This window comes from Athene cunicularia (assembly GCF_003259725.1).
Source record: "Athene cunicularia isolate RWA chromosome Z unlocalized genomic scaffold, athCun1 chrZ_part1, whole genome shotgun sequence".
Classification (NCBI taxonomy): Eukaryota; Metazoa; Chordata; class Aves; order Strigiformes; family Strigidae; genus Athene; species Athene cunicularia.
In genome coordinates this window covers 10,406,363-10,420,939 of record NW_020799142.1, presented here as the reverse complement: position 1 = coordinate 10,420,939, position 14,577 = coordinate 10,406,363, and the positions used below count along the sequence as shown (strand labels likewise).

Here is a 14,577-nt window from a genome sequence, read left to right as displayed (position 1 = left end):
TGACTGACTATGAGATTAAGAGCCAGAAATCAACACTGACTATCTCAGGCATGCAGCTGGATTAATCAGTGTGGACTGCTAATTGAATAGCAGAGGAGGAAAAGTTTGCTCTCATTATTGCCGGGTAGCACTCCCAGAAAATGTATGAATCAGTCCATGTGTCTCCCTTGGAGCTAGGGTACAACTTTTATCCTTTGCTGCACTGTGCTTCCTAGAGCTCAGACTTACACTCCTGAGTCATCAAACGTCCAGAAAAAAAAAAAATCTATACTTGTATATACCTGCCTCCATGGGTCAGCAGGACATCTGACCAAAAACCTTAAACAGGGAGAGTGCCAGTAAGTGTACAGGTGGAATGTACTCCATGTGAAGGTGTATGTAACATTGGCAAACCACATTTCTGCCCATAATGTTACTTTAATAGTCGACAGTTTTACAGCAATATATGTTCAAAATGATCATTTCCAGAAAACTGCACAAGACTTAGGAAGTTTAACCAGAATGTTAAAAGAGCTCTTCAGAAAAATGCAACATAATAACATTTTGCCAACTCTTTGGATGTATTTATTTATGCTTAGATTTGTGTAAGGAAGTTTCTATGCTATAAATTTTTATTAAAAACATGTCATTAGAAATAAATAGTACATTTATAATCTTAAACAAACTAGTAGTTTTTCCACACACTAACACTGGATTTACTCTACAAAATGGGAAGCGTATTCCACCATCTATTTTTTTTTTTTTTTTTGTTTATACCTGATAGAAAAGGATAAAGTTGCTGCATTAAGTTTATACTTATTGTAGGTTTCATATGTCTCACACTAGATAAACAGAGGGTTTGTGTCTGTTTTCCTAATAATATTTATATGGGAAACACAGCCTTCTGTTCTTGCTATTGATTTTGGATATCATAAATGAGCTTAAATACTTCAGAAAAAATATAATTATAATAACAAAGATTAATATATTAGTTGCTTTTTCCTGCTTGCTCATGGGAATGACTGATTTTTATGAAAAAAGAAATATGCTTGTACCATAGAAAGGCTTGGTAATATCAGCTGGTTAAAAGAAAAAAACATTTTTTAAATTCACCTTATTTTCATTATCTCTGTGAAAATATGTGGCCTGGTTTCTCAGATACTAGGAAAGCAGAATTCCTCAATGCTGTTCTCCTTTCTGTTTTCTGCTTCCTGCAGATCAAGTTGATGATATTCAAATGTCACACGGTTGATGTGTTTGCCACTGGAGACCATTCGCAACACAGTATTGTCACAGCCAATCTTCATTTGGGCTAGTTAGGGAAAAGAGATGTAGAGAAGGTACAAAGATACTCTTATATGAAAGAGAGGGAAAAGAGATATATAGTGTTGGGAATTACAAAGCATGATACATATACAATTTTGGAAACAAAGCAATTTGTGTATAGTAATGACTGGCCAGTGGTGGTATTGCTGATTAGATACCTTCTTTTGTATTTTTAAATTTTACTTTACAGTGGCTTGGGTATTTGATCAAATGTTGTAAACTTTGCTCATGCAAATGCCCCTCACTTCCCATCCTCCTGTAGTCTCACATATGCATAGATAGACATGATGCAGAGATCTGTACATGTTTGCACTTGGGAAGGTATTGTACTGTTAGATACCATGAGTGATGGGTAAGAGGAATGGCACCCTATCCTAGAGATATCCAAAACTAACAATATTGAAATGTTTCCTGTTAGAGGGATGAGTAGTTTTGTGGGTAAGGAGGTTCTTCACAGTAACAAAGGCATGTGAAAGTTCCACCAAGACAAACTCAATCAGCAGTGCCCTGCATATGGACTCACTCTGGGGAAAATCAGGCAACCACTGCCTTAGATGATCCATTGGAGCAAGGGTTTGGCAAAACCTGTTTCATTTGGGTAACTTGGAGCACCTTCCTCACTGCAGGAGACATCTGATGGGAGAGCAGGGACTGCTGAGATGGGATTTCCCTTCCTTCACACTACCAGGAAAGCACATTTTAATCTCATTGCAGTGCTCAGTATTCACTCAGCAACCAGGGCTTGCCAGTTGAAGCTTTGAACAGTGCCTGAACCATTAAGCGGTAGTGTGATGAAAGGCAAGGGAGACCACAGGGGTGAAGTGCCAGGCCCATTCCTGCTCTCCAGCCCTGCAGAAACACCGCTTCTCTGGTGCGCCTGTTCATATGCCTGAGGTACAACACATGTGCCGTATGGCTTAGTCTGTCACATCGCTGCAATGTAACTGCAATGCAACTTTGTACTCTGAGGTAGTGCATTATTAGAGAAACATTTATATGGGGAGAAAGAGGTCACCAACCTGGCATGATAGTGAAACCAGTTCAGAGCTCCTCCAGGGTTCAAAGCAGACAGAGGGAGCTCTGGGGCTTTTAGGATATGTGTAACTCCTGCAGCAGAAAAGGAGGCTTTGGAAGCACTGAACAAGTGAGAAAAAACTTCTTAACTGAAAATGTAACTGCTCTGCCTTCATGTGTTACAAATTTCCAGGCTCATTTATCTGTTGATATGTGTCATAGGACAAGCATTTTAAAAATATGTGTAATATAACTTTGTCATAAAGATTACTTCAGGGGCAAGTAAAGGTGGCAGTGGGTGTGCTGTATCACACAGCCCAGCCGCAGGCTCGAATAGCTTTTAGGTCTCATGTGAAGTTCACCAGTGTAGCAGGAAATCCGGGTTGGGGGGCTCTGCACGACTCCCTCTGGTTAATTATTTTATCACATGGAGGTAAGTCAAAGAGGGATTCTTACCAGACCCATGAAAGGAGTGACAGAGATCAGCTAGCGGAAACATCTTGGATGGGTCTAAGCCAGTTCCTCCTAGCAGCTCTACAAAATCTCCCACTCCTGCACAGCCTGCTGATGGTTTCTAAAAAGGCAGAAATTAAAAGTTATTTATCATTTATCTTCGAAGTGTAGCAGTTGTCTAGACACAATTGCAGCCAACAGTATGTTTTAGAAGTCCTCTGTGCTCAAACTGGCGTGAAATAAGGCTGTTCTCATTCTGAGAAACACTACTTCAATTTGACATTAGTTAGCAAAGAAAGACCTAAGTAGGCTCTGAAAATTACTGACAGTTAGTTAACATGTTGATTCAACTGCTTTTAGTGCAGATAAGCAATCTGATTCTGGATGCTTAGACGTGTAATCAAATTAGTACAGGCATGGGCTGTATGTGTACCCACACTCAGGTGGCAGGCAGGAACTTCTATACCATGCTTATTCATAAGCAATAAGTATTACTGAAGCGTGCTATTCTGGCAAAGTTTAGTTAAAGTAGGAATTAACCAAAGGAGTAGTTTTGCATGACAACAATGGCTCACTGTATATTAGACCCACAAGTGTTTTTTTCCTGAAAATTAATGCTATTTGCCAGAAATGTCTTGCATGGAGACTTGGTGCACCTTCGGGCTGTCATCCATATACTGCTATTTAAGTGCCCAATTTCTTTACCATTCTCCTGCTTTTGTCCTTTTTCTGCCCAGTGCTGAATAACTCAAAACACACTTGCCCATCTCTCAAAGCCTCTTTGCTCAGACAAAGAGGTTGCCAGTCTCACTGGCAGCAGAAAACAAACTTTCTTGCTCCTATCCTTCTGGATATTTTGGAATTTGCCAGCAACAGCTCTTGTCCTCTCCTGTCTGTTCATCACCAAGCACCAAATGCTGTGGCTAAACCCCAGCCCTTGTTGCTGTGCATCAGAGCAGATGGAGCAGAGGATGCTCAGCATGCTGAGTAGGGAATCAGTTATAAGCACTTTTGTAGTTTCTCCATGCTAATACATCACTATTGAACCTGAGTTTCCTTTCCCTGTTCCGAGTAGTTGCTGCTTTCATTAGTTCAGATACAGACAGACAGCTCTCAGGGAGAGCACTCCTTTCTTTGTAATGAAATTCTTATCCTTTGTTATGGGAAGCAATATTTACATGCATTAATTGTAATTTGCATAATTTGATTGCCTCTGCAACATTACAGAGACAATAGTGACAGAAACAGACAAGCTCTTATCTCTGGGGGGAAAACAGAGCCCATGTGTGTGCACATGGTTCAGAGTGCACATGCCTTAGCAGCCAGAACCACAGGCTATACCTGCTTCCCTCTCCTGTACCCAGGAAAACTGCATGCTGTAGCAATTTCTTAGGAAGCAAACAACTCACCTTTAAAAAGAGGCCATTTAAATGTCCTAAGATAAGATCAGATATTTTTATCACCACTGGGTATATTATGGAGAAGCTGCAGTTTCTGTGCTGGTGAGGAATAACCATGGTAAACCTTCCCGAGGGAGTCTGAGAGATGACATTGCAAGCTGGGGCACAGGAGAAAGTATGAGAGTTACTTGTGAAGGCATCACTGCATGAGGCAAAATGATCTACTTTGAGTACTAACAAAGAACAGATGCTTTAATTACCATGAGATACAACCAAATGCTGAAAAAGATGCATATGGCATTTTCTGGTGTTCTTACATAACATTTGTTCCCTAAAAATTCCTTGCCCATTACTTACCATGTAGCATGAGGTCTGGCAGAACTTGTGGATAAAGCAGTCAATGGGTGAGTTCACACCCCAAATCCATACATCGGGGGTTCATGTTGCTGAGGGCTTGTACTGATTGCCAGTTCGAAGGAGGCTAAATACGGATGTGGGACTTTTGTTTAGCTGTAGCTGGTTAGTGCCTGATATTGCCAACAAACTCCTAACTCCTCTTAGCTGGAGTTCCTTACTCTGCAAAAAATCCCATTGAAACTAGAGCGGGTACATGCTGATTTTATCTTAAAGTTGAAACTTAACAGTTCAGGTAAGGGAGTAGCTCATCACCTGCATGTGCAACCCAAGGGATCCTCCACTCAGACTTGGAGGCCTGCACCTGCTTCAGGAGGCTGGTAAAGGACACAAGCCAGCTCCAGCAGTTATACACAATAGTCACATCCACAGGCGTGAAGCCACACCATCACAGAGATCCAGCTTGCAGGCCTGTGTCTGAACAACTCTGAGTAAGCACAGGGCAGAAATTGCCATCATCTTTATCCTTTGCAAGGTGAGGCAGGTAAATCAGACTGGCTTGAACATTAATTATTAAGTGTCCTGCCCAGTCTTGGAAAAACTGTGCAAATGACGATCATTTGTGCCTTGCCAGCTCACAGGCTTAGGGAAATAACTTGAAAATAGATCCTTGGGATCATGTAATACTCATAATATCACGTAACTATTCAATACATTATTTTTGCTGTTGAAATTCTTCAAATATTTTTTTCCTCATTGTTTACCCAGATCTAGAAATTGCTGAGTTTTAACTCTCTAAATGAATATTATTTGTGTTCTAGCCAGATGCGTTGGAACATGACAATATTAGATTGGAAGAGATCTTTGAAACAAAGAGCCTTCTGGTCCTGAATATTGAAGTTATGCTTAAGTTATCTCTTACACTTCACTCACCTTTTTTTTTCTTGAGACACGCAATGGACCTGAGTCAAATCCTCAGGTGTACAGGTTTGTGTGGCTCCACTGACATTACCAGAGCCATGTCAGTGCAGATAAGGCCAGCGAGAGAATTCCATGCAAACCAACACATACATTTTGCTTCCTGCCCCAAACACAAGCCCATTTAACAATATAGAATGCAGACTTACGGAAGAGGTTGGTGGTTTTCTTGACTGTGATGGTAAATCCATTGCCTGGCTGGTGAATTCTGAAGAAGATCATTGCCACATTCTGTGATGACCTGATGCTCCTCTGAATATTGCCACTTTCACAAAAGTCAATGTATCTTTGGGAAGTGGGGAGGGGATGGTCCAAAGAACTAGGAAATTTCTCTCCTTTGAGTATCCAGCCATCAAATACCTACAGGGGTTCAAGTAATTGAAAACAAGGCTTTTGCTTATCAATCTGTTAGCAGAGAACAGAAACATGAAGTATTACAGACCCTGTTTTATTTTGACAGATGGGCTTTTCAAAGCCACTAATTAAAACCAGAAATTCTTTGTATTTATCAGTTTTGTAGCATTTAACTATTTAAGCTTCAATACGTATTTAGGAAAGGGATACATATAAATTTTAATGCTGTGTTTATATCCTTCAGGTGACAATTTTGGTGACCTTTTTTAGAGGGCAGCCGTTCTTTTCACTCCAGCATCACCACATTTGCATCTTTTTTTTTTTTATTATTTTTTTTATTTCTTATTATTTCAATCTCATTGTTACTAAGAGAAGTTTTTGACTAGCTTAATTTGGAAGCCACATGAAACATAAGTCACCCTCTCTAACTCTGGTCATTAAGTCCATTGATCTGGCCTGTCATTTTCCACCATCATGTTTCATGGCTTGTCGTTACTGGGCCCAGAGGCCTTCTAGAGATATTAGAATACAATAAAGCTTTGGGGAGGAATTACTGGAAGAAGTATTGCTCTCTCCTGGATCTGTTCTTTCAGCTCATCCTAACCACTAGAAAGCAGAATAAATGCTCCCCACTCGGCTGAACCTTAAGCAGCAACTTCTACAGATCTTTCCTTCACAAAAATAGCAACAATTTGCCCTCACCATCTTCAGGGAAATGTGTCAGAAATATGCCTGAATTAGAAATCTGTATTAACTCTAGCATAGCTGTGCCCTTGGCTGCCTTTCTGTTTCAGTTCCCTCCTAGCCATTCTCACCCGGTAATTCCTTCTATGCTCCAGTCAATACTTCAAGAATACAAGGACCAGATCTGTCATCTCTTCAGTGACTAATCCTAATGTGAATATGTGCGGGACTTCCTCATGAAACAGCTATAGGATCAGTCTCTGGATTTGCCAGAATTGTAAATTTTCAGAAGTAATGAGATGTGGGTGTTCAAATTACACCAGGGAAAAGCTGCCTGTATAAATAGGATAGTATAAATGAGGAACTGGGGACCCCATAATTACAAGAAGGAAACCTCTATAAAGCCTCAAAGATCTCTTGGCATTTTTCCAGCCTCCATATGTGGCTGTAAGTCTAGGTACAAAATCCTTGGACCCACAAGAGGCTGAAATCAGCCTCCCTATAGCAACGAGGGGAGAGATCCCAGCCACAGGTATGAGATGGAGAGACAGGATTCCCAAGGGTAAAGGGAGTGGGGAAACAGCATTTCTTCAAGAGAGAGAGACAGAGAAAGGGCTGAAGGGCAGCTTTACTCCTTCTCCTCCTCCCCAGAGTTCAGCTTGCCACTGGGTGTGATGATGGTCTGTGCTATGCACAGCCACTGCAGTGCAAAGGGCAGAGCACAAGGTAAGGGGACCAGACAGGGGCCGTTGAGCCTCCTCTTCTTTCCTGAACCAAGTTCAGATTTTGGTCAAGGCTTCTGCCTGCCAGGAAAATGCACTGGTAAAGTTTTTTGGTACTAGAATGTAAATATCTGAGTCATGAACCCCTTTCTGTTCAGAGCCAATGTCCTGAAAAACTCTAGCAGACCCATTTGAAAGAAGGCCTGCAATGATCTGCTCATGAATAAGCTGATGCTGAGTGACCTGTGAGTGGAGGTCCTGGAGCAGTAATAGCTGTTCAGAGAGTGGTATCATTATCTGCATGGCTCGTGTGATTCATGGTGCAACGAGAAAACCCTCCCAACAGGACTGAGAGGCTCAGCTCATACTGACCAAACTTTTCAGTTGGTCCCCCACGTATGGACACTCAGTTCAGAAGAGCCAGTGCTGCTGCAGTTTGGAGGGGGATCCTCAACCTGCATCTGACTTTTCTTTAGGAGGGTGGTCATGGAGAGGATGTACCCAAAGTGCCTCAGGGAGGAGGAACAGCCATCCCAGAGGTGGCTGCTTTGTAAAAGCCTGTTCTGCACATGCAAACACATGCATGCTTGCATGCACGTGCATTTGCCTGCTCCTTCCACAAATAGCGAATGTCTCACATGTCAGATGAGAGCAGGGAAGGGGAAGCGCAGCAGGACTTGCCCACTTCTTACCTTCAGGAAATCTCCTCCTTGGCAGTCAATGTTTACAAAGTCATAGTCTATCGTGATGAGCTCCTCAGGCTCCCCAATGAAGAAGGTCGCGCAGTGCAGCTGTGGTTGGTCTGCGGTGAAGGTGAACTGCCCCTCTATACTCAGCATGTCGATACACCCTGGAGAAACAGAGACATCAGGCTGCTGCCTCAGCCTGCTGTGGTGGGAGATCCAGCGCTGGCTCCATGGTGCAAGGAAAAGGGGAGCAAGGAGAGATTCCCACACTGAGACCCAGTGGCAGTGAGGATAGGGAGACCCAGCTGAAGTCTGCTGAGCATAGGAGGATGAATATCAACTCACAGGTGTGGCACAATTGTGCAATCGGGGGGTGCAGGGGGGGATGACACATCGAAGCATCTCTGAGCAGAAAACTCTGTGTGTGTGTATAGGCACAAGTGCACAAACACCCCGTTCCTTCCGATTTGTCTCTAATCAGTTTTTCCATATGACCCATTCCCTGGAGATGTGACCCTACCCAGAGACATGGGTAGATGATCCCCATCTTCTTCCCATTACTGGGGACCCTCAACTCTGAGCCCCAGCCTCTTTTCAGAGCCCTATTTTGATCCCTCTGCCTCAGCCAGAGTTTTTCTGAGATTTTAACACTTTGTCCTTCTTCTCCCCTATGTTGCAAAACCAGCCTGCAGCTCTCTCACTCCCAAATAGCTCCCTTCCCCTCCCTGAGTCCCGAGCTCCCCCCGGGACTCTCCCACCCTTCAATGGTCCCCATCAGAGCACCAAAGAAACTCACGGAGTGACCGCCGGTAGATCTGCCCTGCAGACAGCTCTCGCTTCAGATCTTCGCTGAGGAGTAGGAAGGGCTCATCTTCACCGGCATCCCTCACCTGGTGAAGGAAAAAAGGCAAGAAGAGGCTGGGTCACAGTGAAATGCAGCCCGCTCCCTGCATCTCTCAAGAACAGGTATCAGCAGATTACATCCCTCCTCCAGAAACAGTGCATCTGTGGAAGAGCTCAGTCAGAAAGCTGCCTACCTGCAGTAATGAGGAACAAACCTGGCACCTAAGAGGTGAACCCAGCAGTTCAGCGCACAGTGAGTCAGTTAAATCCTCAGCAAAAAAGTAAGTTTGAGAAAAAGGAAGATAAACAAATGAGGGGGGACACGACCGTTGCGTTAACATTACGCAGGTGAAAGTTTAATGCAGGAGGAGTGGGAATAGGAGGGGAGAGAGGAAAAAGCATGATGCTCGAAAGCTGGGAGTACAAGTTAGAAGACAGCAGGTAAAAGCACAACGAGGCACTTTAGTCGTCAGCCCAATTGCTCACCTCTAGGTATCTGGTTTCTCCCTTGGAGGCTGCCAGGAAGATGAGAATGAAGTGGCATTGAAACTGGAAAGCAGACGGCATGCTGACACCTCCTCTGGCAGCCCTCCCTCTCTCCCTGCGGCCAAGTTTCTGCCGGTCTGCGCCAGTAGGCAGGAGCTGCTGGGGTATCTTGGAGAGACTCTTTTTATAGAGCTGTTGGGAGGGGAAGCACTTGGTCCCTGTACTGATAGGGTAACCCATGGTAACTGAATTCCTCTTGCAGTGACACAGTACGTGGGCATGACGAGGGTCCAAATCACAGCCACAAATTTTCAAGCTGGTCGAACTCCTCTTGCTGGCAGATGTCTTTTTCTACTTATCTGTCTGGTGGAGCTGAAAAGCTCTGGGGAGGAAAGCCTGTTGCTGTGCAGCCAGGGCATTCGCACAATGTGTTTACAGTTACTTCAAATTGAGGAATGAGGAACATCCCTCTCTCTTTCTCTTCTGCTTTCCAGTCCCAGGGCATTTCAGACTTGCAGGGCTCCCTGCCTCCTTGCTGCTCTGTGACATGCAGCTATTTGCAGCCCCAACACCAGGTGGTTCCCACTGGCCAGTTCTGGGTGCGTGCCCCTGCATCCCAGCCAGGCTTGCAGCCTAGGGCCAGCATCCCCCAGGGGCTGGGGGACCCCTGCTAGCTTCCAGGTCCTGTGCTTGCAGCTGGGGCACAAGTGCTCTGCAGCTAGTACACAGGCAAAACCAGACAACTCTCCCTGCCAGACACAGCTTACACACAGAAATCAGGAAAACTTGGTGTTCCCAAGGGCATATTCCCTACAGAATATCTGATACTGTTCCAGCTCTGATTTTCAAGGGAAACCTGAGAAAGACCTTCAAAAACTGAACATGGGAATGATAATTCATAGCTCTGCAGAATACTAAAAATCAGGAACACAGCAGAGATATTAGTTTTAGGATATATTCTTGGTTTCCCCTGGCCCAGCATGAACCATCAGTACTCTGCAACTACCCTTTCCCCATCTCAGGCTTCTTACTAATATCTCTTTCTGCTCTATGCATCCCTGTCAAATTGTCACTTTGCTTCACCAATAGGCAATAATATGATCCAGACTTGCAAAGCTTTAAGTTTGCTGATTCTGATTTCACTGTTAGGGCTTGTGGACTGAAACATTTGCTTGCTGTTTCACCCAACTTGTTGGTTGAAAAACAAATAAATAGATCTTATTCTATCTATACACCTGTGGCTCTGTGTTTATTATGCTGTAATTCTTATTCTTATGGTTTACTTTAATCTAAACTATAATACTGTTCCATATCTGCACGGCATTTCAGTGAATTTGCCATATCTACATGGGTTTCTAGAGCAGAAAAAATACTAAGGAAATGGAAAACATTATTTTTTAACTTTGACATCAAGTTCCATTCAAAGGTTGTTAAAATTGCTTTGAAGAATTGAATAGTTAATGACTGTATGAACCAAGACTAAATTAAGTTATCTTCATGTACTTGCTTGATTTGTTTAAATACTGTTATTTTAGACAAGGATTATCAGAGGATTATCCAAGGGAGTTCAGAATCTGAAATCTGTTGAAGTTCTTTGGGAATTACAAGTTTGGTTAGAAAACTGCAGGATTCAGTCCCAACGTATTAGAGGATGATGTCTAGGAGGTTAATCAGGGTGGTGAGAAGTGTGCTGGAGACCACTGGGATCATGCAGGACCAGGAGAGGCTTCAGAGGAGCCGTCTCATTCTCTTACCACATGTTCACTTTCTGAAGACATGAAAAAAGTTAGAATTACATCATGACCCCTCCACTCCCCACCATCAAGGCACTTTGCAGAACCCTGTCCCAATTCTGTCTAGGATGTCTCAGTTTGCCCTGTGAGCCTCTAGGCTAGACCTCAGATGCTGAGTCCTTGAATATCTTCAGTAAAGGAGAGAGAGTGTTTGATTGTGTGAGAATCTGACCAGTTACTGAAGATTTGGTTAAATTCAGCTCCAAAAATGAGTGGAAAAATGACATCACAACAAAATCAATATGACTGTCTATTAAACCAGCTGTGAGGTGATCTATCAGAATAAAACTTACCAACAACGATGTCAACTTATTTTAAATTCTTACCCAGGAATAGCTGAGATCTGAGCTAGCAGAGCATTTGTTGGTGGAGGTGTCCAGACAAGCAGATATCCCTGGTATGAGTGGAGAACACCCCAGCAGATGAGGTGTGGGGACTATACTTCTCCAACTAACAAAGTGGTGGGAGGGAGGATATCAGCCATCTCCATGTCTGTTGCAATTTCTTACGCACACAGGACCTATGGTGTATTTGCATTTCCTACACAACACCTGCAGCAGTTTGCTCTGAGCATTACAAATATTCTGTATAACATTAGTGCAAAAGACACCCCTTGCTGTGGATGTGGACAGAGATTTGAACAGAGATGCTTAGGCAATCTGTCATCTACTCTGTGTCATCTTCTGTTTCACGTTTCGACTCTGGGCTCAGCCAGAGCCAATGAACCATGATGTCATCCTGCCCAGCCTCATCACAAAGCCTCCCAGGGCCTGGGTTAATTCCCTGTGTCCTCAAACACAGGGCTGTCCTCAACCCCCAAACTCTTATATGCTTCCCTTTGTGCAGCTGTAATCACTGTGTGTATTGGGATGGGAAACCACAAGCAGAGAGGTGCACCTGTCTCAGGTGAAGTCTGGGTAGATAGACCCCTGAAGGGGATCAGTCCTGGGCAAAGGAGGGGACTCATCTCCCAGCCCTACATCCTGGCTGTCAGAGGGTGAGAGAGGGTGAGGGACTGCTGCCTCCTCACAGGGTATTACAGGTCCCCTTCCCCTTTGCATCTCCCTCTGCCTGCTCCAGCGCTGCGAGTTTAAGGCCACTCACAGAGACTGAGTTCTTCAGGAGATGAGATTGTGACTAACAAAGCAAAGAAAAATCAGCAGTTTAAACAGGGTTCAAAACAACCCTGCAGCATTTCAGATGGGAAAAGCACCTTCAATGTGATACAAACCCTTAGGAGAATGAGGAGGGTGTCATTTTTCTTTTATGGGGTTGAGTCATGTTAACACTTTGTAGGACTTTTTTTTTTTTTGTTAATATGAAATTATATAACACAGTAAAATGCATTCCCAGTCTGACCCCAATAGAGGCTAGATAATCCAGTTTCTCTCACGCTATGATACCTTGACTCTGCTAGCAACCATAGCTCACCCTGGGAGCAGACCCCTTCCCTGGCAGAAGTGATGAGATGCCATATGCTGATGAGAGTCTGCACTCTGCTGTGGCTCAGGGAGATAGTGCTGGGCACCCCAGACTTTGCAGACCCTCAGGTTGTTAAAGCAGTGCTCGTAGGTGGGTTCTTTATGCCATTCAGCTAAGTGCCTGGGAGGACCCGCCTGTCCCACGGTGGAAATCCTCCGCCTTGAGCTCAGAGCTTGTAGGTGTCTTGTCAGCTATTACAGCAGAGAAGAGATCCCAGCTGCAGTGAGAGGTGGAGAAAATAGAGCTGAATAAAGGAGTAGTGAAACAAACCACATTTACCCTCCCCCGTGGTGATCAAGCAATGCTCTGTGCTGTAATACAGGTGGTAAATGCAGTTTATTCTCCTCAAAGGTAAGGAAGTTGGTACAAGAAGATTGTGGATGATGTTCGGGGCAGTGAGATTATTTAGTGAACAGTAGGTGAGCTACAGACACTCCTTAGGGATTCCTCCCTGATTTGAAGAGGGATCAGGTGTTATGAACCCTTTCTGGTCTCCAAAAGGGTCTCTTGAGTCCCCAGCTCACTAACACAGCATCCTGCCATGTTTTAATTCCTGCAAAAGATCAGTTTATTTCAGCACTTGCTTCACCACAAACACACTGCAGGCTGTGGTACCCATTCACTCCACTCAGCTTGGAAATTTCACCTTCAGCACATCTCAACCCACACCCAGGTAAATGGATGAACTTTGAGGCTTGCAGACTCTGGAAAGCCTGTACAAACCACAGCTCCTGGACTTCCTGCAAGCTCCCTGTTGAAAATCAAAAATCTTCTGGTTCAGGCCATATTTTAAACCTACTCTTTCTTCCCCTTGAGCTCTCCCTCCTCAGCTGCAGCCTGACTGCTGGCACAAGCAGCTGAAGTAGACCAAATGTCTCTCTAGCACCAGGACCTTAAACAAGAGTTAATTTTCCTGTATAGATACTATCCCATGTACCAGGGATCCAACTCCACGTCACAGGGATCAGCCTGGCTGCTGCACATAAGAAGGGAGACCCTCTACTTGTCTGTGACTAGTGGTTTCTCGGACAGTGAGTCCACAGTGCTACACCACTGACCTCTCAAGCAAAGAGGATTTCTCCTGCCTCAGGCACTCCATCCTCGGCTGTTGATGCTGGTTTCTCACTGCTGCTCAGTGCTGGTTGAAGAAATGCAGTGTGGGGTGATGCACAGTGTGATATGTCTGGTTGGACTTTAATATTCCTATTGTATCAGCTGATAATTATTTTGCTGAGCTAGATTTATTTCCCTTATCCCCACTGTAACTCAGAACTAAATCAGAGACTAGCCTTTCCTTTCTCCCACAGTGTCTGGGAAACATAGTACTAGCCAGTCCTTGCTTTCTACGATGTGCTGCAAGTCCCACACTGATGTCCATGTCTTTGCAGAGTAGGGGATTGCTGCAAATTGCTTGTATATACAACTGTTTGCAAATCCTTCAGTATATTATTCCTGAACAGTGGGAATCAGTTATCCCAGAATAAGGCAAGAAAGAAATTTAGTGACTCTGAAGTGTTACAAATGCTACAGTAAGAGCTAAATTTTCGTCCCAATTTTGCTAAATTGCATGTTAACAATCAGTTATTGCTTTGAAATACACCACAGAAAAGGAAGCAAAGGGGAAGCTGTATGGCAAATCACAATCCTGGAGGTCATGGGGAAACCATATCCTTGATAAAGAGTCACACAAGACTTCACTTCAAAGACTGAGAGATAGATAAGCTAGAGACAAATGTTTTTGGAGCTCATGCTTCTGGTCTGGTTCCCTCATCTCACAATTCACCACAGAAAACATTAGAGTAACTAAATCCGTACTCTACTCACAAACTGTTACCAAATACTTCACATCAGTCCTGAGGGACTTTGCAGCCACATCCCATCAATAACCATCAGGTTTCCTCTCCACTATGCTTTTTGTTACCATTGCTGATAAGGGCAAATTAATTGCCAAGATATACCTGCTGCCTAAATCACCCTGTGTATCCAGCACACACACTGTCCACTGCTTTCCATTGCAATGGGT

At 43.9% G+C, this 14,577-nt stretch overlaps 1 protein-coding gene across 3 annotated transcripts; it reads right to left on the bottom strand.

The window, feature by feature from the left end:
• Positions 1 to 408: 408 nt before the first annotated feature.
• Positions 409 to 9,435, bottom strand: CRHBP (corticotropin releasing hormone binding protein). Of its 3 annotated transcripts, none has more exons than XM_026866010.1 (7): positions 9,280 to 9,435; positions 8,747 to 8,840; positions 7,957 to 8,114; positions 5,654 to 5,864; positions 4,182 to 4,330; positions 2,776 to 2,893; positions 409 to 1,291 (listed from the first exon to the last, which is right to left on the bottom strand). In XM_026866010.1, the coding sequence occupies exons 1-7, from the start codon at positions 9,358 to 9,360 to the stop codon at positions 1,134 to 1,136; spliced, it is 969 nt and encodes a 322-aa protein (XP_026721811.1). In that variant the 5' UTR covers positions 9,361 to 9,435; the 3' UTR covers positions 409 to 1,133. The 3 variants fall into 3 exon arrangements, with proteins under 3 accessions (XP_026721811.1, XP_026721809.1, XP_026721810.1); XM_026866008.1 differs by lacking the exon at positions 9,280 to 9,435 and adding an exon at positions 8,988 to 9,259; XM_026866009.1 differs by lacking the exon at positions 9,280 to 9,435 and adding an exon at positions 9,009 to 9,259.
• Between the last annotated feature and the right edge of the window lie 5,142 nt (positions 9,436 to 14,577).

Bases quoted from the DNA above. Each gene is read 5' to 3' on its own strand.
- CRHBP (XM_026866008.1), bottom strand. From the start codon at position 9,134: ATGTTAACGCAACGGTCGTGTCCCCCCTCATTTGTTTATCTTCCTTTT. The intron at 4,331-5,653 runs GTAAGTCTGCAT...CCTGTGCCCCAG, and splicing joins GAAAACCACCAACCTCTTCC to CTTGCAATGTCATCTCTCAG. The intron at 1,292-2,775 runs GTAAGAATCCCT...TTCCCTAACTAG, and splicing joins TCACTCCTTTCATGGGTCTG to CCCAAATGAAGATTGGCTGT.